General features: G+C 41.8%; 1 protein-coding gene across 2 annotated transcripts; it reads left to right on the top strand.

Moving 5' to 3' along the window:
* The first annotated feature begins 3,109 nt into the window (after positions 1-3,109).
* Positions 3,110-24,299, top strand: DCTD (dCMP deaminase). Of its 2 annotated transcripts, none has more exons than XM_014945521.1 (6): positions 3,110-3,191; positions 7,099-7,210; positions 8,842-8,977; positions 18,956-19,072; positions 20,596-20,692; positions 22,639-24,299. In XM_014945521.1, the coding sequence occupies exons 1-6, from the start codon at positions 3,157-3,159 to the stop codon at positions 22,715-22,717; spliced, it is 576 nt and encodes a 191-aa protein (XP_014801007.1). In that variant the 5' UTR covers positions 3,110-3,156; the 3' UTR covers positions 22,718-24,299. The 2 variants fall into 2 exon arrangements, with proteins under 2 accessions (XP_014801007.1, XP_014801006.1); XM_014945520.1 differs by lacking the exon at positions 3,110-3,191 and adding an exon at positions 3,373-3,489.
* Positions 24,300-25,101: the final 802 nt, after the last annotated feature.

Genomic DNA, 25,101 nt, shown 5'->3' on the forward strand with positions numbered 1-25,101 from the left:
AAAATTATACATTTGGGAACTTATCAGAGGGAGATAAGAGTAGCTTCAAATAATTATGGAAAAATAATTGCCAAGCATGACAAAAGCATTTAAGTTTTTAATTTCAAAAATAATATAATTCTTGTGTACTGAATATTGAAAACTGCACTCCAAAATTAAAAACCTCATTGCTTAAAAATATAAGCAGTTATTTTGCAGTGTGTATTTATTTCTTCTATGATGGGAGAAAAAAAAGAAGGGAGCAAGAATCTTATTTTGGTTCCTTCTTGAGAAATCGGGATTGTATTATTTTGAATTTGGTTCTGGCTGAGTTATAGATATTAGCTGAAAGCCATGATAAATTCAGAGGAAGGGAACAGTTTGTAAGAACTCCTAATCAGTGTTCACAGAACAGAAAATCCATCATTCCCTGTGTATGATCAGCATATAAGCACTGCTTTTGAAAGGTTAGTAGTTGTTATGGTTTGTCCTCAGAATCTTAATTATGAAAAATAACAAATTTGGCATGGGTAATTGTAGCACTATTAATTTTAATTCATATTTCAAGAGTGCAGGAACACATATCCAGATAGTAGAAAACTTTTTGAACTGAATTACGCTAATTTTTTCTCCAGATTAATTAAATGAGTGCTCTTTAACTCTCTTCGTGATCAGCCATAATCAGGCCTTTCATTTCACCTTCAGGCTTATGCTTTCCTGAGCGACGCCACTTTCATTGCATTTTTTTTCCTTTTCTTGCATTTAAAATCGTTCCTTTTCATTCATTAACAAACCCTACATGAACATTTGTTGTCCATATGCAATTGTGATAATAGAAGTCTCGCGAATGGAAATAGCTATATGTTTTCCCACTCTGAGGGCTGGGAAAACTTGTCAGTTGAAATATAACAGGCTGCTTTTGCCAAGTTTTCTGGTTGCATCTGAATAGGAGTATCTGTGAAATTAAGTAACATTTTCATACTTGATGGTTTGTCAGTTGTTTAAAACAAAAAAAAAAAGATAGCTGATACGGCAATGTAAATATGAAAACATATTAGCAGTGCCTTCCTCTCTTTTGGCAGAGCTTCAAAAGTAGCTATGAGCATGGCAGGTCCCTTGACGCAGCCATCTTCTTGCACACGTGTTGGTGTTCCACCTTCCCTGGTCTACTCACTGGTGCAGTTCACCATGCAGATGGTCAATAAGGAAGAACTACAAACACAACTTCTGGCATAGCACTACTATGTTGCGAGGCCACTCTCCAAAATCTTTGAGAAGTCATGGAGATCAGGAGACATCCCAGCAGACTGGAAGAAGGTTAATGTCACCCTCATCTACAAGAAGGGCTGAAAGGAGGATCCAGAAAATTACAGTTCCATCAGTCTTACTTCAGTCCCTGGGAAAGTTATGGTCCTGGTGGACAAGCAGCTCAATAGGAGTGAAGAATGTGCAAAGAAAGCCAACAGGATGCTGGGGTGCAAGAAAATTACAGTTCCATCAGTCTTACTTCAGTCCCTGGGAAAGTTATGGTCCTGGTGGACAAGCAGCTCAATAGGAGTGAAGAATGTGCAAAGAAAGCCAACAGGATGCTGGGGTGCATCTACAAGGGCATCACCACCAGAGATAAAGAAGTCATTACCCCACTCTGCTCAGCACTGGTCAGGCCACACCTGAGATCCTGTGCTCAGTTTTGGTCCCCACTGTACAGGAAAGACATGGAGAGAGTGGAGAGGGTCCAGAGAAGGGCCACCAAGGTGATCCAAGGACCAGGCAGCTGCTGTATGAGGAAAAGGCTGAGAGAACTGGGTTTGTTCAGCCTTGAGAAAAGAAAGCTCAGGGAAGACCTTATCACCATGTTCCTGTATTTCAAGGGTGGCTACAAAGAAGAGGGAGACTCCCTTTTTACAAGGAGTCACATGGCAAAGACAAGGAGTAATGGGTACAAGTTACTCCTGGGGAGATTCCAACTGAACACAAGAGGAAAATGTTTCACACTGAGAACAATCAGCCCTTGGAATCATCTCCCCAGGGAAGTGTGGATTCCCCAGCACTGGACACTTAAGATTCAACTGGACAGGGTGCTGGACCAGCTTGTCTAGACCATGCCTTTGCCAAGAAAGGTTGTACCAGATCACCCTTGAGGTCCCTTTTAACCTGGTATTCTAGGGTTCTATGATGATATGCACCCAGTTTCCAAAAAATGTCCTTTTTCCCAACCTGAAGCATCCTCCTAGATGAAAAGGAAGATTTTAGACCAGGCTGCAGGACACCATTATCTCAACTGTATCCATTGACCATGGTGGGATCCATGGTGCAAAGCCAAGTGTTCTCCTTCTTGTCCATTGCTGCTCTCGCCCAGATGATTGCATGTCATTGCCTCCAGTGGGAACCACATGGGACGTGTATGGCTGGGTTTGGGCAGTTTTCACCCAATTTCTCTCAATGTCTCACAGCCCTATGGAGCCAACATCTGTACCTTGCTCCCTGTCAAGTGCTTCCATAAAGACAGGCCCCTGTGGCAACCAGCCAGCCAGGGCAGGCAGCTCCTCACAGGGGGAAGACAAACACACCATACCGATGTTTAATATTTGTTATTATACCACTTATTTTGCACCGTAATGGGCTTTCTCTATGTTCAGCTACCTGAGCATCCTGGGAGACTTCCAAAACCTAGCAGCAGCTGGAGGTATTAATAAACCATAACTCACTTTCCACATCAATTTCATATCCGGAGAACAAAAAAAAAAAACAAACCAAACCCGATTTTTAGACATTTTAATGTCTAACATAAGCTAAAGAAGCTTCAGTAAACAGCATTTACCTCAGGAGCGTGTGCCGGCCGAAAACCTGCACGCTCGTGTCACAGCGCAACGCCTGAAGCAGCATCTGTCAAAAAAACCCAAAATGACGAGGCCTCACGTTAAAGTAACTCATTTGAAGGACGGCGGATGCCCGCAGGAGCCCAGGGGTAGAGGTGGCCTCCCCCGGGTCGGCTCAAAGCACAGTCCCCCCCAACTCAGCGCCCTCCCTCACGGCGGGGCCGGGCCGCGACATGGCGGCGGGGCACCCCCGGACTCGCCCTCCTTCCCCTCCCCTCAGCGCTCTGCCCCTCCCTCTCCCCGCCCTCTCCCGTTTTGGCGCCAAAGCGGCCCTGAGAGAGACCGAGCCCGCGGCGGGATGAACGGCCATCAGCCCGGTCGCCACCTTAACGGGTAGGCTGGCCGCCCCCGGGCTCGCCTCCCTGCCGCCGAAGGAGTTGGGCTGAGAGGGGCAGAGGCACGGAGGGGCGGCGGGGAAGAGGAGGGGGAGGCCGCGTGGTGCTTTTCTCGTCCCTCCGTCGGCGGTTGCGGCCCCGGCGTGTGAGGGGGGAGAGCGGCCGGTGGTCTCCGGAGCGGCCCTGAGGGGCTCTGAGGCGGGAGGGGGAGTCATGGCCGCTGAGGGGGGGCTCCCCCTCACAGGGCTCGGTGAAGGGCAATACTGCTCGGATGGGCCTCGGTATTTCTACAGCGGGTTTGTATTTGCGGGTTTGGTGGGTTGTCTCTCAGGAAAAAAGTGTTAATGTCGGTCATTTTCAGTGCACAGTAAGTAAACTTTCAGTTTGCAGCAAGAAAGGTTGATTTTATTTCCCCCCCCCCTCTATCTCTCTCTCAAAACTTTGCCTCCCGGTGGTGATGGCCATCTCTCAGTAGCTGTGTGAGTGCAAAGAGGGCAAGCCTCGAGTGAAGGAAATGCCACATTTGCTTGATATAAAAGCGATCTTGAATTATATTTGAGATTTAAAGAAGGAGCTGGTCATGAAAGTCACCAAGAACACCCATATCCGGTTTGGCTTTCGGGGAACAGGGGCGCTGCAGGTGCTTAGGGGAAACAAATGTTATTGTTATTTTTAATACACGCTTTACCTGTCTTATTACCTTAAACTCTGTGAGTTTGGTGACAAAATATTGGTAGTTGATCTTCGGTAGTGTATACTTGATAGTGGGGAAAAGGAACTACTCCAGTGCAGTTGGAACAATGCACATGACAGAGATAAGGAAGCAGAGGAAAAACTTGAAGAAGAGAAAGAAGTCTGATACCCACCAGTTGTACTATATTGTGTCATAGTGCTCCTATGGAAAGATTTGAGGTGATGTGTTGTGTTTTTAGGATTCTTAACTAAATTTTTCATTAAGATAGACCTCTTTTGGTTTTTTTTGGCATCTGAGTGAAATTTCTTCCATTTTCAGGTGGTGTTTCAGCTTACTTGAATCCTAGATGGATGTAAAAGAACTGAAAAGGGAGGCACTGTCCTCTTAATTGCAGAATCTTTTTTCTTCTGTTTTCCTTTGAAATACTGTTTACACAGACTTTTATACAGGCTACTAATTGCTCTAGAAGTTAAGGATATTTTTTCCCCCTTTCTTCTTGAGCAGTGTTATCTTCATGGCTTTCAGATCCCATTATTTTTATTCATAAGCTCCTATGAGTTATCACGAGGATGAGCCTTAATTGCTTATATTAGAGGTAGCTGTAGTATTTTCTAGAGTAGCTTTCATTCATGCAATTCTGGAACTACAAATGAGCGTAAGGGAGAGGATCAGCTGCCCCAAATCCATAAACTTAATTTCCCTGTGTGTGCTTGACTGCTAGCCAAGGCCTTGGCTTCTGCTCAATCAGAAATTAAGTGTTTTATACCCATTTCGCACTCCTGCGTTCCTGCACACTGAGTTGAGGGAATTATCTCACCAAATACAGTGATGTTAAGTAGAAGTAATTGAGTAAGGGTTCTCTTTTTTTTTTTTTTTAATGTTCTCTTTGATGTAAGCCTTCTGCTCATTTTTCAGATAGGCTCCTCTCCCTGTGAAGTTGGTACTCTGAGGGACCTCCACTTAAGCACAGCTCTGTATTTACCAGAAAAGTAAATAGTAGCTATTGTTGTGTTTTGAATAAACAGGGTTGCTAGGGAATAATTTAAAAGGAGATCGCACAATCACTTCGTTGAGAGAACTGTTGTCTTTCTGGAGCCCTTTCCCCAGAATGTTTTACTTGGTGGAGTTTGCATTGTGTGCTTCCTGCCTCTCCAAAGGCATCACTGCGAGTGTCACTTAGTCGGGAGTGTATTAAACTGATCATTTAAAGTCTAGTGGTGTTTTGGATTGTGTAGATCTGCTTTTGTGAGATATTTTAAATAATCACTTAAATTAGCTGGAGCACTTTCTTGATGTTTCAGTTAACCTGCCGAAGCTCAATTTGTCACAGAGAGGTATGAGGGCATGTCTTCTAATTTCTTCTTTCTGCTGTGAGCTTCTTGTTCTCTGAACACTTTTCTTTCTTAGCAGGGTATAGCCTCAACCCTTTGGTTATGGTGACTCAAGCCAGTTTGGGCATTCAGAATCAGACAAACACAGAATGGTTTGGGTTGGAAGGGACCTTAAAGACCATCAAGTTCCACCCCTTCTGCCCTGGGCAGGGACACCTCCCACCAGACCAGGTTGCTCCAAGCCCCATCCAGCCTGGCCTTGAACCCCTCCAGGGATGGGGCAGCCACAGCTTCTCTGGGCAACCTGGGCCAGGCTCTCACCACCCTCACAGCAAAGAATTTCTTCCACGTACTTGATTTGTGTGCTTGCTTTGACAACTGACAGTTCTGGGCACTATTTACAATGTTGTCAATGTGTGGGAGAGAGTGGATGTTTCTCCTGCTTTATTTTGAGACTATGGCCTGAGAGATGATCCTCATTCATTCCAAGAACAAGCCAAAATTGCTAACTCGTAATCTGCCATCTATGAACTATTCAAACCCAGAATTTTATCTTTGGTAAATAGCACCCTGTAGGTTTCTAAAGTAGGAATGTTGTCATGTGCTGGCATTGTCTTCACTCAGATAACGTAACCTCTTTATGACAAGCTCACTGCAAGCCTCTAATACGTGGGTTTGGTTGTAAAAATAATAATTAACAAAATACTTGTCTTCTAATGTTTATTTGTCTTCCAAAAGTGCTGGTGCTAGTGTTGCTAGGAGATGCCTTGCTGCTTGCAGTTACCTATGATGTATTTTTCTGTGTGGCTGTATGTCACTAGAAGGGTATCTCGGACTTAACTTTTAGTGCTCAGTGAGGGGAGCCCAGGAAGAAAAGTACTGTGCCCTTTTTATTTTGATTGGCTAATTATTGTATTTGAGATATTGCATCGGTTTGGTTTTCAAGTGTAGTGATAATAGGTGAGAGTTTGGGGAAATTTCTTTCAGTTTAATCTCTTCCTTGAAATTTTCGAAGCTTAAATATGCTGGGGAGGGGGGCGGGAGGAGGTAAGTCTGTCTTTCATGTTTTTGAGCTGAAAAGCACAGAACTTCCCCTATTGGGTCTTACACTGCTCGAGCAGTCCTTCAACCGTAAGCAGGCAAGAGAAAACGATGCATCACCTTTTTTCCCTCCTTCCTTCCCCCAAATAAGCTCCCCAGTGCAGGGAAAGAAGGAACCTTTTGTGCCACTTCTATACGTTATATCGAAGGGAAAAGTTCTTAACCCATCTCTCAGTTTTTAGAAGGGTTTCATAGGCCATAATCTCAGGAGAAACTTAGTGAGGGACTATCAGAATGGCTTCACGTTTTTGCTGGTAAATGTAATGAGAGGCAAACTCCTGGCACTAACTGTATGGGCAGAAATTAATGACTGCACAGGAAGCTCCCAAATAGAAATCTAGGAAGCACTTGTGACAGGCAGAAGTACAAAATAGCTTAGATTAGAGGCTTGCAGTTAGTGCAGTCATCCTAAAAAAGATTATGTTGTTTGGGTGAAAAGAATGCCAGTACATGATACACCTGAATCTTAGAAACACGCAAAATGTTATCTATAAAGGATAAATTGCTCCCTCTTTGAATAGCTCAGTGCTCTGAATTGCTCAGCCATCTTATCTAAAACTGAAATTTGCAAACCCGCTTGGATGCCTTTCCCCTGAAAGGAAATGTTGCATATATAAATTCCTGGAAAGCATGTAACACTGATGGTTTTACTGTTAAAGTATTAGTGAATGTTTGCTTTAAACTTGTGGACGTTAAAAAAATAGAATCTCTAATAACTCTAGCTATGTGTTGTTTGCTGATGGCTGGTTTTTGTTAATTTTTTTTTCCATAAACTATAGTTTGGGCAATGAAGCATCCTGCAAAAAGCGAGAGGATTATTTGGAATGGCCTGAATATTTTATGGCAGTAGCTTTTTTGTCAGCACAAAGAAGCAAGGATCCAAGTTCTCAGGTAAGAAGGCAACGCGTAAGAATAACATAACCTAATCTGTATCACACATTGCCTCAGATGCACATGTAGCACTTTCAGGGATTTCTTATTAAAAGTTATTTCAGTATATAGCTATTTGATTTTTAACATGGTCAGCACCTTTTGTTACAGAAATTCTCTTACTGGGCCTGACCTCATGTGTATAATTCTGTGTGTACATTTGCAGCTTAGAGTTTTGTAAATCTTCTTTTCATCTGGAGGTTAAAAGAACACATGCATTTTCTCTCCTTTTTCCACTAAATACAGTTACTGTTAGACGAGAATAAAACTACTGGAAGTTTTAGATAGGAATTTGTTAAGACACAGCATTTTAAAAGTTCCTTTTCCTCACCTATAAGAGTATGAAAATTCCCTTTTGTTTGTTCTTGGGTTGACTGGGATTTTATTCTAGTTTGGTTCCTCCCTTGGGGTTCCCCTTTCCCCTCTGCTTCTCTGTGCCCAGTCTTCACTTCTTTCATGTGAATATTGGATTGAGGCAACTGATACATCTCCTGAAACATGCTGTTTTGCAGGGCCCAGGTGTCCTGTTAGTCTTCCTTTGTGTGAAAAAGCTCAGGAAGCAAATCCCAGAAGAGCCACGGAGTAAAATGCATGTTGAGTTACTCGCTGGCTTCTGTGCATTATGACTCTCAGCTTTCTGGAGGTTATTCACTTAGGGCTAAATTTTTGTTACTCAGAGCTGGTTGATAAATATGTGAATTAAAACCAGCACTATTGCCGTGTCAATAAGTCTAAAATATGGGCAGAAAACATAAGAGCAGGAGGTTTCAGCATTCTATAAGAAGGGTCCCTGTGCAGACTTGGGTTGAAGTAGGAAAGGGTGGAAGTTAAAAGTTCTGGTATTTTGTGTAAACAAACCAGGAGGGTTTGTGAGCCTGTCTCTACCTAGGTCAACACTACTGAATTTCTATTCCATCTTCCATACTTTTTCTTTTGCTGCTTCAGCTAGAAAAGCTCCTTCAGGGCGCTGAACTGACAGAAAGCTTATGTTTAGTAGAGTTAATTCAGTGCTGGTTCTGCTCCCTGACCTTGGTTTATATCATAGTGGGACAAAGAACAGTGCTGGCAGCTGGGATAGGGGCTGCTTCACCAGAGGGGCAGCAAGGTTGTGTCTAGGGAGATGTAGATGAGATCTCAGGAAGAAATTCTTTGCTGTGAGGGTGGTGAGAGCCTGGCCCAGGTTGCCCATAGAAGCTGTGGCTGCCCCATCCCTGGAGGTGTCCAAGGCCAGGCTGGATGGGGCTTGGAGCAACCTGGTCTGATGGGAGGTGTCCCTGCCCATGGCAGGGGGGTTGGAACTGGATGGTCTTTAAGGTCCCTTCCAACCCAACCCATTCTATGATTCTGTGACGTATTTTACAGCACCACCAGTTAGGCCCAATTGTAGCCTTGCTCACTAGAAGGTGTGACATTTTACAGCACCACCAGTTAGGCCTAATTGTAGCCTTGCTCACTAGAAGGTGTGACTTAATATTAAGTGAAGCTTGTCTCTCTTAAATGCAAACTGTAGGACTGACTTTTCAAGTCTCATCTTTCTTGTTGATGCATCGTTTTGCCTGCTGTTTGTACTACATAAATCTCATTTTATTTAGGTTGGTGCCTGCATTGTAAATTCAGAGAACAAGATTGTTGGGATTGGATACAATGGGATGCCTAATGGCTGCAGCGATGATGTACTACCCTGGACAAGAACAGCAGCACACAGATTAGACACAAAATATCCCTATGGTAAGGCTTCTTCTGGTTAATCGGTCTCACTTGTGATGGCTGTATATGTGAAAGTTCAACTGGTAAAATATCGATCAGTTTTTCTTCCACTCACCTGATTTTTGTTAATGTCCCCGTGTGTGGTACATCGGGATGAAAATCACAGCTCTGAAAATAAATGAAAACAGTCTTTATGAAGGACTGGCTTCCTGCTGAATTCAGGATTAGCCGTTTCGGATCGTGTAGTGAAAACTTGTAAATATAATGCAGCTCATTAGCACACAGTTGCAGTGTTTGCAGATGATTGCTGCTTCTGAGTGTTCGTCTCCCCAGAAATTACAGAGAGCATGTATATGCAAAACAAATACATTTTGTTCTAAAACACCAGTATTAAAAAAACTCGAGTAGTTGTGGGAAATTCCAGTGTTCAGGTGTTGATGGCACAGGCAATACATATTGGTGTCTTGAGTATGTGATTGCATTCTGTCACTCCACGCCATTTCTGCCTCATCTGCTGTGCCCTGCTAGGGGTGAGGTGAATTTTGTTGCTTATTTCAGCCTCTGGTTTGATTCCCATTTACTAAATGGCCAAAAGGAATGAAGAGCAAGGACAGTTTCATGGTAAATGTGGCCAAATGCTGCTTTGGATCTGTCTGTCTTTGCAGTAGGTGTAGTTTGGCCTTCTGCAAGCCCGCTTTGAAGGGTCCTCTGCAAATCTTGGTGCACCTATTATCATTATTATATCATTATTATTATTACCTCCTTTGGGCCAAGTGTGGTTTGCAGCAGGGTAGTAGTTACCTCCTTTGGGCCAAGTGTGGTTTGCAGGAACCAAGGAGACAACTTGCTGGGTGGCCTCAAGCTTCAGTGCTGTCCTTTGGGCATGGAAAAGGAGTTGAGAGCTGCCTCCTGGTTAGACCTGATAAGGAAGGCAGGAGTGAACGTGCTCTTAAATTTCCCTTCATCTTTCTGCTTCCACACCAGTTTCTGCTGCACCTCTGTGGGGTGAGACCAATGCAGCAGAAGCCATGGGCTCAGGAAAGTGGGGTATGAGGAGCTCCTTCATCCTGTGCTGCATCTCAGCCTGTCCTGGTCCTAGGAACAGGAGGGAAAGAATCACAAAACCAAACAAGAGGTCTGAGGAATTTTCCCTTCCCCCTGCCCGGGTGGGGGGAAGTGAGCTTCTGCAAAGAGATCCTCTTTTCCAGCATACAGTATTTCACTTGGCCTGCTAATTCTAGTTTTTTTACTTGGAACTCCTAACAATTGGTCTGATGCAGAAATCAGACTTGCATGAGTTCTGACATTCCCTGTGCTCACTCAGAGCTCTCTCAGAAGCCGGCGTTACGTTTCCTGTAGCGCCGCAGTGAAAGATGATACGCGGGGGCTCAGCACATAATTCATCAGTTTCATACTTGAGTTCTTAAAACCCCGGTACTTTGTCCTTGTTCACTTCACCAATTTATTATAAAACCTCTAACGCTAACTCTTAAGCTGGAGACAGTTTCATATTATTTTTCATAAGAGATGTATTCCCGATACTGGGGCTGGCTCCTGCCAAATTTCAAGTCTGCTCTAAAGCACAGAAAAACTGGTTTTATGTCTAATGACGGTTCCACAGTGGAACAACTTGGTATGACTGCTCTTTATTTATAGGGTGAGGAAACAAGTGTTAGCCCATTGATTAAATGGAAAGTACTGAAAACAGAATATTGATTTTGGTTGAATCTTTGCGCTGCTGTAAGGTCTCAGTTCTGAACTAAGGTCAGTGTGGGTGGTCTCTGGGACCTGAGTGTGTTCCAGGCACTCAAACCTAAGCTGACCAATTTAAACTAAAAATGCTGTATGAATTTATGAGGAATCTTTTTACAAGATGACCTGAGAAGAATTTTATTTTTTTTATTTAACTCTGACTCTGAAAGATGTGGAGTAAAGTATAAATGTCTAATGCGTGATGTTTAAAAAAAAATGCACTAACCAATCTAACAGGTTGGAGAAATGAGTTCATTTCTAGGAGTTGGTCTAACTCCTTACTAACCCTTTCCCCCAAGAATCATAGTCTTCACCTCATTAAAAAAAAATCACAACTTTGTAACATAAAGTGTCTGCTGTGATGAATAAATGACCTATTTTGTAATTCACAGATCATTTAAACTCTAGCAGTTTCTTATTAATCTTGATAGCACAGTTGACAGACCAGACAAGTATATATATGAAAAAAAAGTCTTCTGCTTTAAAAAATCCTGGTAGATGCAGACACACATAGAATTGCTGCTAAAATCTCATTAAACTGTCATGTTTTCCTTTCTGCTTTTGCTAATCATCACAGCACTTGTGTAAATTGAACTTTTTAGCCTTGCTTTTCCTGACGAGCTTGTTCAGAGATGGTACAATCTTGCCATGTGCTGTGGTAGCTTATCATGGGAATGCTGGCTGCACCATCACAAGAGCTGCACTCTGGCTTATTAGGTAAAGCTGATGGTGGCTTGGAAGATGGACCTGGGGGTGTTGGTCACAGCAGGCTGAATATGAGCCAGCAGTGTGCCCAGGTGGCCAAGACGACCAGCAGCATCCTGGCCTGTATCAGGAACAGTGTGGCTACTAGGACTAGGGCCATCTGTGATGGTCCCCCTGTACTGGGCACTGGTGAGGTCCCACCTTGAGGGGAGACCTTCTTGCTCTCTCCAACTCCCTGAAAGGAGGGTGTAGTGAAGAGAGTGGGAGAAGACGCGTTTTCCCCCGAGTCACAGGTGATAGGAAATGACCTCAAGTTGCACCAGGGGAGGTGGGAAAAAACGCGTTTTCCCCCAAGTCACAGGTGATAGGAAACGGCCTCAAGTTGCACCAGGGGAGGACTTGGATGGATATTAGGAGAAATGGCTTCAAGCTCCAACAGGGTAGGTTTAGATTGAACATTAGGAAAGAATTTTTCACCGAAAGAGTGATAGGGCATTGGAACAGGCTGCCCAGGGAGGTGGTGGAGTCACCATCCCTGGCTGTGTTTAAGGACCGTTTAGATGGGGTACTAAGGAACATGGTTTAGGGGATGACCTTGTAGAGTAGGGTAGATGGTTGGACTCGATGATCCCAAGGGTCTCTTCCAACCTAGACAATTCTATGATTCTAAATTTCTTCACTGCAAGGGTTGTCAAGCCTTGGAACAGGCTGCCCAGGGCAGTGGTAGAGTCACCACCCCTGGAGGTATTTAAAAGATGGGTAAATGTGGTGCTTAGCAGTATGGTTTAGTGATGTTTTTTGTTAGAGTTAGGTTGAAGGTTGGACTAAATGGTCTGGAAGGTCCCTTCCAACCTGGATAATTCTATGACCTTTTAGACATAGGATCTGCATGGTTTAGTGATGTTTTTTGTCAGAATTAGGTTGAAGGTTGGACTAAATGGTCTGGATAGAGTTAGGTTGAAGGTTGGACTAAATGGTCTGGAAGGTCCCTTCCAACCTGGATAATTCTATGACCTTTTAGACATAGGATCTGCAGTGCTATGGAAAAGGGCCAGGGGTGGATCTGAATGCTGACCGCCTGGTTTTGTGTGGTGTTGTAGGTCAGGCATAAACATTAGCTCTCTTCCCATCTGCTTTGGACCGCTCTGGCAAGCTTTCTCCAGAACAAAGCTTGAGAGTTGCTCTGTGAACAGGTTGCTCAAAGGCTGCTCCAGAGGGCAGGGAGGAAAAAGGCTGGAAGAAAACCATCATCCTGTAATGCCAAAGCCTGCTGAGATGGTCTGCTTAACCCTCCTCCCTCCCTCCGGCCATACAGGGGGATGTGCACCACGTACTCTGCTTCATGCGGTGAAAATACCGCTCTGGTGGGCTGCAAGAAAGTCATCTCGCTTCTTTATGCACTTTGAACCAAGACATACAAAATAAGCACATGGAGCCGTGGGACTGGTGGAGCCTTGAGGAATCCCAGGGCCAAGTGCTCTGTAATTCTGATGGACCCCCCAGTAAGGTGAAGAGGAGCCAGTCAGTGCCAGTTGGCCTCAGGGCGGAGGTTCAGTCCCTGGCCCTGTCTCTCTTTTCCAGTACAGACGTAGCAGGGGATTGGAGCCCGAGGTTATCATCTCTGCAGAAGCTCGTTAGATCATCCCATAATAAATTTATTGACCTCTAGCAGAACAGATGGATGCGTTGACCCCACAGCTCTGATCAGATTCACTCTTTCATGGCTAGAAAACTTCCAATTTCCACCTGAAATTTATTTGTGGTTTGTTTATCCATTCTTGTGTGTGCCAGCATTGTTCTTTTAGCTTTTGTTCACTGCAATTAACCCTTCCTCCTTTCCCCCCTTTCCCTGTGCACTTACTGATGACAATAACCCTCTGAACTTTTGTTGTGAGGCTAAACAAGTCCCATTGCTCTTAAATTTTACTGTATCTTGAAATTCAGCAATGTCTCAATTATCCTGAGTCTGCTGCAATATACGGTATGTATCTAACCTGCACCCTCCAGTCTGGGTTCTGCTCAGCTCAGTGTCAGGGAAAGGGTTGTGATTGATTAAAATAAAATTGTATTTACCTGTATCTTAGTGTGACCTGAGCTGCACCACTGGAAGAAAGCATCAAAACGTGGTAGGTGGTGCTCGCTTTACCTTGGAGAATGCAAATGTTTGCAAGGCATTTGGGTATTATTGGATATTATTGATACTGTACATTCCTTAGGAGAATCTTCAAGCGGATTGAAACTTTTTTATCCTTCTAGCTACAGCATATATTTGAACAGGTTGGGAGCGTAGCCTTGTTATGTCAGACAGCGCTGGGTGTTTTGCAGAATGCCATTTTTTCCCCAGCACAAAATTGGGCTTTCGTTGTTATGTGGGAACTGACTTTTTCCAGGCTGCCAGTCAGCGACAGGAGCAGGGATGTCTCTCTGCACCAGGCCGGTTTTGAACACCTCCTTTACTAAGATGTTATTAAAATGCTCTTCCTGAAGCATTGTGTTCAGTACCGTGTGCAGAAGCTGCTTAATAATTAGACAAAATTCTGGCTTTCGGAGTCAAAAGTGAGCGCCCTCTGTTTCTGTTAGATGAATTCAAGGATTTGATGATGCTCGGTTTCCTCTCGCCGATCATTTAAAACACTGCATTTCTCTCCTATTAACGCAACTCTTCCCACTGATGCCAGTCGCCGTGCTCCTGTTATGCCCTCTGTCTCCACTGTAATCTAAGAACATCCATTTGACAACCAGTCTCTAATTAAGAGAGTTTTAAATTAAAATGACTGGCAAATTTAGAAACCTCCGAGCAATAGACAAAAATATTGAGTAAATATGCTTACAAATATTTATACAGGTTCAGATACGATAAAATATGTGCTGTGGCAAAAAGTACGCTCTAATTGAACAGTACCTGCTGTGTAAAATGAAACAAACTGTTATCAACATTTCCTCCTGTTAGGATTATGAGCACTCGGAGATATTCAGGCAAATGTTACTTTTGTAGAAGCTGTTATTTTGACAGCACAAAACTTGATAAGGCACTCTGAAGAAGTGTGATGCTCTTCTCTCTGATTGGTGGTGCCGAGCAGAGGCTTCAGCTGGAAAGGGGATCTATGGGAGAGAGTTACCACCTACAGCTACCCACTCTTCTGTCCTGCAGGGATTTCTGTCCAACTCTCGTGTTACACATCAAATATCTAGAAAGTTTGGAGAGTTGGAAACACCAAGAATAATTTTTCTCATTCTGCTTGCCCACTAAGAAATGCCTCTGTGTTCTGCTGGGAGTAGAACCAACTTGGAGCAGGATGTCCCCACTGGCTGTCACTCCAGACCCCGTTCCTTTCAATAATATTTTGGTCCCTTCCATGATCCTTGCGATGTCCAGTGTCAGGGCTCCAGCGAGTAAAGGATAACTGGGAGGTGGAGCTTGGGTAAAGATGGGGTGGGCAAGGGATGAATATGAAAAGGTGAAGATTTTACCCCAAAGGCTGAAGAAGTGGGCCAGGTGCCAGAACGCCCTGTACCCACTTCTGTGCCACGTTTATGTTGAAAAATGCCGTGCTATTGCTATAGATTTGAGTTGGGAACCCAAAATATTTGTCAAGTTGTTTAACACAGCAGCATAAAACCTTAGGTTAATAAATAGTGGTCTAGTGGGAGGTGTCCCTACCCAGGGCAGGGGGGTTGGAACTTGATGATCTTTAAGGTCCCTTTGAACTCTTAACTGTTCTATGATTCTCTAAGTCAAAACTTGCTGTGTGACAATCTATATGCATTGGAATACATTCTTTTCAAATGTAACACCATATTTAGTGTGTAATTTATCAGAATTCCTAGTCTGGCTCTGTAGTTAATCACATGGAAAGGTCATTCCCCCCAGCCCCTTTGATTGCTTCTTTAAAAGGTGATGTGTCATGGTGGTCCCTACCCTAAGCTCTTCATCAAGCATCTGAGCCCTTAAACAGTATTAAGAACCACTTTGACTAGTCCTGTGGTTCTTGTAAAATCTCTGCTCAGCACACTTTTAGTAGGTGGTAAGGATACTTCTGACACAACCCACTAAGAGCATGTTCTCATTAAGTGGTTAACCCTGAAAAATGGCCATTAATAGGGTAAATAAGAGTCTCTTATTTACAGGTTGGCTCAGGGATGAGTTCTACCTCATAAATGCCACACAAAGCAGTACGCAGTGAGGAAAGAGAGAAACTCCAGCAATTAATGCTACCAGTAATAAGGCAGTCATTCCTCTGCTTCATTCCCCCCCCCGCCCCTCCTCTCATGACTGTAGCAGGCAGTGGGAATGTCAGAGCACACACAAACTTCTCGTTGCACGGTTATTTCTTCAGCTAATGAAGCCTTTCGAGAATACTTTTCAAGCCACTTTTCCAGAATAGAAACCAACGTTGCAGACTTAATCTTATGTTGGCTATACGTGAAGATTATTTTTTTTTAAAAACCGAAGCACTGGGGGCCCCTATAGGGTATTGTAAAAATTATTAGTTTTACTAGTCTATTTAAACATACAGTTTTCAGAGTTCTCAATACTTTGCACCTGTGAAAGGATATTCTAAGTTGGATTCTCTATTGTCTGAGAGAGAACAGTATGTATTAGGAGGAGCTCTTAATAGGTTAGAAAACTTCACGACACCCCAAATGTGAACTACTTAGTCATTATCAAGAGGGGTTTTGGACTCCTGGATTTGGTTTCTGTGTCTCGCTAATGTACAAAGCTGGGCAGGTCTATAAGAAAAATCTGGGGAACAGACTATTTATCTATAAATTGGTAACGATCAATGCCAGAGGGAGGGGAATATGAGGAAGAGGGAATGAAAAGTGATGGGACAGAGCTTGAAAGTATTTGATGCCTGTACCTTCTTAAGGACCATCTAGTAAAATATTCCTTACTGGGGCCAGTAGTAGATGTCTAGGGAAATGTATAAAGCAAAGACACATGCAATGATAGTCCCCCAGAATATTCTTCCAAGTTCCAACAACCGAGGCCAAATGGGTTTGTATTTAATAGCCCTGTGGACTAAAAAAAAAAAAATATTGGGAGGAAAAACATGACTTCTGGAATCATTGCAAACTTTGAGTCCTGTACTCCTTTCTACAATACGAAATACTTGGTTGGGCTACAGTGTGCATGAAAAACCTGCCTCCTTTTGTTTTTGAAACGGGAGCCTGCTGGGTTTGTTGGGACACCCCACTGCTTTTTTTGTCTTGGAATGATTAGTCTCTGTCTCTTATTACTGTCTCTGTCTCTTCTTTCCGCACTGGAAAGTCGTAATTGTTCTTAACTTCAGATTGTGTTAAGATGATGAGGAGGCAAAATTTCTCTTCTCCCTCGCTCCAGCTGATTATCTTCTAGAAGTTATTTTTGGCCTGGAATTGTTTTTGCTTGGGAAGAGGTTTGTTGTTGAAAGTTTGTAGAAGTCTGATGAAAGAGCCTCTCTTTCTCATCAGCGCAGGAAGGAAACTTGTTGCGGTACTAATAATGAAGCTTGTCTTTTATAGCTGAAGATTTCTGAGTTTTAAGTGAAGGAAAAATATTTACTGAAAGGATTAGTTTTATTTTTTTTTTTTAAGTTCTTGTGAGCCTTTGAAAACATTCCCTCACCCCTTCCTTCTGGAGGCCTTCCATATTTTAGACTGCTGCCTAGACATAAGTATATTGTTCAAAGAAGCTTAAAAGTGATATTTCTGTCCTGTTGACATAACCTAGTTCCAGTTGCGGAAATAATGACACTCTTTTTCACTCAATCCTCTGTAACCCCAGAAAAATAATCCTCTGCCTGTTTATTGTGAAGGCTATGTAAGATTAGTGCAACTCTGTACTATACTTGGAGTTAAATGTATTTTCAGGATTTTCTAAATGTGTAGGTTCATGTTATTGTGTGTCTTGTACAATGAATGGCTTATGGTTAGAGTGTGACCCAATTAGGGTTGCAATAGAAACAATAATAACAGTAACAGAAACCTTAATGTGATGGTGCCTGCGGTGGGTTTTTGTTGGTTTAGTGGTGGGGTTTTTTTTTGTTAATTTCCTATTTTTTATGTTAGTTTCTGGCTTTAGTGGTTATGAGAAGGTATGTGGATGGCATGGCTGCGGCGACGCTGGGGGCTGCTTGCAGAAGTCGACGCTGAGCTTTCTTTAGCACGTGTTTGGTCCTTTGTGACTTGTCTGCATGGGAAAGTTCAGGTGCTGTAAGTGGGGATGTAAATTTGGACCACGTTGCCTGTTACCTAGAAAATTCCACGTAGACGTTTAGCGCATACGGAAAACATTTCCATTCCTCAAGGAATCCTGCCTGTGGAAGGGCCTGCACTCCATTATTCTCTGTGTGGTGAGAACATTCACACAGAGGTCAGTGTGTGGCAGCAGGTATGCTCTGAATTGTGCTAGGAAACTTTGCCTGGTTTAATTTTCTTATGTACGCAAGGGAGAGGAAAACTACTTTTTTTATTTTATTTAATCTGTTCTTCAGAACAAGCAGTGGAAAAACTCTTCATGTTGTCTGCACACACAGGTCTCTTAATGAGCTGGAACCCACAGCACACTCCAGCCCCTGTTTATGACTTAGGGCAGCAGGCAGGTTCTTCGTCGGTCGGTGTATAAATTATGCAACTTGCTGTCATCCCTAGGAGTAAACAGGAAGTTATCACAGAGATATTAATGTTTTTTTTAGTGGATCCTGGTGTACGACAGAAGCTGCCTCCTCCTCACCCGTGTTTTGATAATCTGCTGATGTGTAAAGCATAAAAGCTTCAACCCTCAGGTGCGATCTGTCCAGCAGGAGCTGCTGGGTTCTTATTCCTGTGGAATAAGGCAGGGAGGGAGGTCTGCTGCTCCCTGGCCGAGCTCCAATCCCTGGAGACAAACGGAGGGCTTTGTTTTCCTGCTTGGGAAGTCTGGCACCTTTTAATGAGCAGTAAACTCACTTTAATATTAAAGCTGGGACTTTTTTTTTTTTATGGTTGAGCTTGTCTTGCGTGTTCTTGGGGTGAGAGAATCTCGTGGTGGTGCTGGGCTGTTCTGGGACCCAGAGGACGGAGCTGCTGGGTTTTACGTCGCGATTCTCCTGCCTTTAAGAGCGCACAGTGCGCTCTTATAACCCTGAGACTGTTCCTATCTGTGCATGTAAACACATAAATGAGCTGTTTTATACTAGCAATTAGATACTCCAGAGAGTTGTGAAGCTGTGAGATATTGCTTCACTTAGGGTGGTTGCAACTACTTGGCCCACAGCCTAGGGCTTTGTTGCCTGCAATAGGTGTTAGCAAATGGCAATGCTAATGTGCTTAATGATATCATTACTAATCGGCAGCCTGGTCACAACAATTGACCTTCATTGATCTTGGTATTTCCACTTTTATTTCTTCCTCCCTGCCCTTTATGACAAGCTGTGCAAGCGATTTGCCTTTGAAAGGATGTAAGCAGTTATATTGTAACACTTTAATTTTAGTTTGGCTGATTTATTTTAATGAATGGTATTTATGAATTGGTTCTTCTCTTTTTTTCTCTTTTCTTTTTTATTTTTTTAATTAAATCAGTGTGCCATGCTGAATTGAATGCCATCATGAACAAGAACTCGGCCGACGTGAAAGGCTGCAGCATGTATGTTGCCTTATTTCCATGTAATGAATGTGCAAAGCTCATCATCCAGGCAGGTAAGGAGTAGTGCCAGGTTGATTTGTCAGGGTTGCAGTGCTGCCTGCTCCTTGGTATCTTATCACAGATGTATTTGATGTTAAATTGCTGCTGTTAGATCTAAATTAATTGCACTGTCAACTTCATAAGATGCTACTTGTGGGGTTTTTTTTTTGCATCTGAACGGTGCCAAATTTTTCCAGTGCTAATTGCATCTTCTGTGATTCTAAGCGTGCTTCTAATTTAGGTTTGTAACTTCTTAGACCAGGAGCTGCCAAAGAACAACACAGGCTTTGCATATAATTACTGTCAGTTTTACTGTGCTCTGACACACTGAATGGAGTAGGGCAGAAAGAAATAAACTTCTGCATGACAAAAGGTCTGTTGGGAGTATATACATGAAATTTTAATTTGAATGTGATGCATGGTAGATATTTGAAGATTTTAAAATATCTTTGCTCATAAATGTCATAAGACTTCTATGATCCTACTTTAATTATGTCTTTCATTACAATTGTTATAAATCTGTTCCACTGCAGCAAGTGTGCTGGCCTAAATGTGTCGCCTTTTTTCAGATTAGGCAGTATCTGCAGTAGGCTTCGATAAAAAATCTCCACTTAAGGTAGCATATATTTTGCTCATTGAGTAAAATCTTGCAAGCCTGGCACGGATTGCTCTTCTGGGGAGTTTCTCTCACCTCTAATGAGCACAGGAATCTAGGAAGGAAGTAGCAAACGCTTTATTTTGGTCAGTAAGGTTTGAAATGGAGAGAGGTGGAGGGGGAAAGATGATGGCATTCGGTGTTTGTGCTACATTTCTCTTATTTAGTTAATCAAAATCTAAATGGTCTTCAATTTGATGGCTACTTTTCCTCGATGCAGCCACTCATCCTTTTCCTCACGTGCTTGGGCCAGCACTAAATGGCAATGTATTGATGTCTGGTAAACCCAGTAGGATGTCCATAGGCTCTGAAACGCTTGGGAATTCTCCTGGGTCAGCCTTTAGGCTTCTCCCCTGCCTGAGTGATTTAGGCACAGGTCATTCCGAAATTTGGGACAGCGTTCATAAGGATTTGAACCTGGGATTGGGAGTTCTGTATAAAACAGAGAACAAAAGGAAAAAAAAGCATCCTTTTATAGCTATGCATTTGGAAGGGGAATAGGATTTGGGGTTTAAGTTTTTTGGAGGGAATTTTATCTATTAGAGAGATAGAAAAGTAAGTTTTCAATTACTTTTGTAAAAATGCTTAATTTCTAGTCTTGTCTGTCTTGGGGCTTTTGCTCACAAGTTTTTGGTTCTAGTTTTCTGAGTTAAACTTAGGTGAAAAGGGGAATTTTCCAGCATTTTTGAAAGAACCCTCTTCCAAAACAGCTCTACTTCACATTTACCTTACAATCTATAGTATTTTAGGAAGTAGAGCTGTACCAAGGAGTTCCAGAACATGTGGATGAATGCTACCTTTTCTGATTTTGGGCACCAGACATTCCTTTTTTTTTTTTTTTTAGTGTAATTCTAACATATTTTTTCTGTATGACTCTTTTAGGCATAAAGGAAGTTATTTTTATGTCTGACAAGTATCATGACACTACAGAAATGACAGCTGCTCGGCGGATGTTTGATTTAGCAGGTGTTATATATAGGTAAGAGAACTTGGGATTAACTTTATTTTTATTTTGGAAAGGAAGAAAATGGTGTGTGAAAGAGACCAACTTTAGGGCAAAAGTTCTTCTTTGCATTGTGCAGTGTTTTACTCTTCGGTGGTGTTTTGTAGATGGCGTGCTAGGATGCCTGTGAAAGATACTGGATTGACAGACTGCTGTACCATTCTTTTGGCCTTGTCTGTGGTTAAATTTCAATTTCATAATCTTTGTATGAGAAAATGGTCCATTTGGAATACTCAGTCATTCCTGGACCACAGGAGAAATTGCAAATGGGGTGGTTTTTGGTTACGTTGTACTGGGGGAGAGTCATCAACCCTGCTCTGAGCAGGAGGTTAAACTGGGTGATCTTCTGAAGTCCCTTAAACCTCAAGTGTCCAGTTCTTTTTTTGTTGTGGATTACCCAATCTTTGTTGAAACTTTAGTATCTTTTTGTTGCAGTCAATTTGGGATGGTGTCAAACCAGCCACCCATAATTAATTCTTGGTGCCTGTAGCTGTCCGTTCTTCTTTTGTCAGCTTTTCATGTGAGAAAAGGATAAAACTGAATATTTGCCTTAAAGTAATGAGAATCTGAAAAATGTTTGAAGAGTGGGGTTTTTAAAGACACTGACAGAGATACCTAAAGACAGTCTGTTCAACAGCAAGTTTGATAGCAATAACACGCTGGGGGTGAGGCTAATTATGCAGGCAGGGAGGTTTTTGCAACTCTAAAAAGTTTTACAATATTAATATAAAGACTTCGAAAAATTTGCAAACATAACAATTCTGACAGATAAAATTTTAGGATGAAAGGTACCTACTGGGCTAAGAAACATCTGCGAAAAAACACAGCAGTACTTGAAATTCAGTTTTAGTCCTTCAGTGTATTTCCTTTCTACTAAGACCATTTGACAAAGAGGCATAAATCATTCTCTTGCAAGTCAAATCTTATAACTTCTCCAGGGTGAGAAGTCTTTCCTGCATTTTGGATTGTTATTCTGGACCAAGTATCCAGAGTTTCCGTGGTCAGCAGCAGGGGCCTTTCTGTGTTGACTGTTATTCATTCTTGTATTGATTGTTAAGGATGTAGGTGGTACTTAATGAATCTCTTGAACTGAACTGCAGACCTTAATTAGGCACTAAATCCACACTATTTGCATAATCCTTTATTTACTGGTAGACTGGAAAATATATGCTGGGTCCCCAAATACCTTCTTTGCTAATTGCTGTAGCAGATGCTCTAATGATAATAAAAGGAAACATTTTGTGGCAGTATTAATTTTACAGTTACAATTTTTAAATGATTCCCTCTTAACTAGTTTGGGTTTTCCCCCAGTATGATGCATAATGTGATCTATTCCCCTAGCACAAAAAAAAAAAGCCTTTAATATAGTGAGGCAAGGTTTGAAAGTGTTCTTTGAAAATTTGGCAGGAAAAAAAGTGATCAAAATAGTCATCAAAATATATTCCAAGTATCTTTTGTATGTACATAGGTATACATATATGTGTATATATAATACATACGCAGTATATTAAAATATTTTTATGTCTACATGTATGTGTACCTATAAATATTTTAAAATATAATTGAAAATATATTTGAAATGTAAATACATATGAAGAAAAATCCCAGCCCTGGTATCATGATGCCACCACCTGCAGCAAAGTTGTTAAAAGTCCTTTGACTCCTGGGTAATTTATGAACTCCAATAGCCGAAGAACGTACAGGCGAACACACTCCATGTGTCTTTTTTGTCTTAGTCTTTCTTGTCCAGGTTTTTCTCAGTGTGGTGCACTATAATTGGCTCCCGTAGAGATGAAAACTATGTGAATCCAAGAAGGTTGTTTTTTTTTTTCCCTTATTCCTTCAAAAATTTAGCTGGAGCTAAAGCAAGCAAAATGTTTTAACTACTCGCTAACTAATATCTGTATTTTTCTTTATTTTAGGGAATTCAAGCCAAAGTGTAACAAGATCATCATCGACTTTGATTCAATTAACAGCAGACCAAGTCAAAAGCTTCTGTGAATTAAGTCTCATTAAGTCTCTAGAAGAGTGTGATTATCCTTTTCTAAAAAGCTGCTAATGCCTTTCATCTTCAAGTTACTTGCAACTTTTTAATGGCTTCTGTAGCTAAAGTAGACTTCTTAAGAAATCCAAGGCATAAAATGTAGCCCCCTCACTTCAGTCTTGTCATGTGGAATCTAAATCTGCTTAAAAATTTTTTAATGCCTTTATCGAAACTGCTTAAAAAGTCTGGAGACATGTCGATGAGACAATGTAATGTATGTAAAGAAAACTGTTGTGATTCTTGCTGTGTTCCTCACCACCTGCTCTGATGGGCTGTCAGCGCCCATTTCACTCGGCTGAACAGTAGCGCTCACTGGAACCAGCAGTACGTTGGGATATGCTAATATATGCTGATCTCTCTATTGGATACATGGATCTAAATAGCTCATCCTAATAAAGGACAAAAAAATGTTAGCTGTGCAAATACTAATCCTCCAGCTACCACAACACTAATATTTAAAAGATATAATTTTAAGAACGTGAGACATTCTGCATGCGTTATCCAACAAATGAAATGCTGATTTTTCTTTTAATTTCTATTTAATGCTGTTGTACCTGGGATGGGGAGAGAGAGGAATTTGTTCTGAGACCAGTCCCTGCTTTACAGGTGATTTCAGCTCCTTGTTTTCCCCAAAGCTCTAGAATTGGAAGGGGCTGAGGGAGTAAATCATTTGGCTCTTTCCTTTCAAGACTCTCACTTGGAGCTGATTTTCATGTGTCGAAGGAACTGATTCTATTGGTCTGAGCTGTTCCTAGACAATCCAACGCAGCTCAGTCTTCAAATCAACCTGTATGGTAACTCGGTCATTTTTTTGTCCTTTGAGAGAAATTGGAGATTGTCAATCCATATCTGTGTCTGTGCCAAAAGAGGTAATTACGGTGTTAGCTTGTTTCCCAGTGCTGGCGTAGTACCTTCATTTTCGTAAATGTTGCCTAAAATAATATCCTTTTTAATTTTATCTTGAGATCTGGGAATAGATTGGAGTTCCTTTTTCTCTAATTTCATTTTTTTTAAATTAAATATGCCTAATGGCTTTGTTTAGATAACATTGGTGGTTGGTTTTTTTGTTTTGTTTTTTAAACATGGTTATACTTCAATGAGCTTTTATTTTCTCTATAAAAGCTTTGTTTCATATTTTGGGACATTATGTAATTTGGCTTCATACCAGTATTATTAAAGTCTTATTAAAATCCACTACGTTGAAGTAGACTCGTAATTATAATATTAAGCCATGTGCTTGGCTCCAGAGTGCTGCTGTTTTTGCAATCATAAGCAAAGCATATTTTGTGCATTTGTGATATTACATAAAGTGTAATGCTCATGGACCATTTGGCTACTAAAGGGAGCTTTGTAATGTATTATAAGATGTGTCCATTTATAAAGTAATTTCTGACTTGTTTTTTTCTTCTTTTTTTTCCCCTACAACTGTTTTCCACCTCGAAATTGGTCTGTGGCTCACTGCCAGGAGAAGAAATTTGCACATATGTGGAGGGGGAGGTGAAACCTGAAAAATTACTTTAATAAAATGTCACTAAAACAGCTTATGCACATCTTTTTCCCTGGCCTGAATTAATAAGTAGAAGCATTTTGACTTAAACTGATCTGACAATGGGACAGAGGGAAGAGGAGCTGCAGAATTTTTGGGTTTGGCAGCAAAATTGCTATTTTCTTCGTAGATAATTGCTGATGTAAGTTCAGACTGAAAAGATACATCCATTGTGATTCTGGTTACTTAAGTATTTTTCTGTCAGGCCTGGGATAATGGGAGCATATAATGTGCATAAAAACTGAGGAGTTCTTTGAATCAATGTCCAGGTGTTTTTAGAAATGTAACCACTTTTTATCATTACTCTTTTTTTCCCCCCCCAGGACTTTCCTGTTTGTGTAACAAAGAGCAAAACTGGAGATTATGAAAGCCTTTTAGATTTCTTCCAATCAATTTTTGATCCGATAGAGCCACATACACAACTTTTCAGAGCAACTGTCAGGTGACTCAGGCTGGTAAGTGGCTTCTCTGAGTTCCAGGGCACCCTCATGGAGAGGGAGAAGCACACACACAACTTGAGACAGCGTGTGCTTGGTTTGGGGTTAATGTTTTAGAGCAAAACTTAAAGAAGGTTTGACCCTTACTTTGTATCCGTGCTGAGAAATCTGTGTGCTGCTGGCTTTTTTTTCTTTTAATAGTTCAGGAATTGCTTTGGCTTGCAAATAAAGAGTAATTACTAGAGGAAACAAAGAAGACAGGTTAATTTAATGAACAGTGTTTCTGCTCCTGAAGCTTAAGTTCAAGACGAACAGAACCATTTGGTCTGGAAGGACCTCTTGAGGGTGTTTAGTCTCA

Source organism: Calidris pugnax, unplaced genomic scaffold (genome assembly GCF_001431845.1).
Source record: "Calidris pugnax isolate Ruff unplaced genomic scaffold, ASM143184v1 scaffold58, whole genome shotgun sequence".
NCBI classification, from domain to species: Eukaryota; Metazoa; Chordata; class Aves; order Charadriiformes; family Scolopacidae; genus Calidris; species Calidris pugnax.

Bases quoted from the DNA above. Each gene is read 5' to 3' on its own strand.
- DCTD (XM_014945520.1), top strand. From the start codon at position 3,407: ATGGCCGCTGAGGGGGGGCTCCCCCTCACAGGGCTCGGTGAAGGGCAA. The intron at 19,073-20,595 runs GTAAGGAGTAGT...TGACTCTTTTAG, and splicing joins AAAGCTCATCATCCAGGCAG to GCATAAAGGAAGTTATTTTT. The intron at 20,693-22,638 runs GTAAGAGAACTT...TCTTTATTTTAG, and splicing joins TTAGCAGGTGTTATATATAG to GGAATTCAAGCCAAAGTGTA.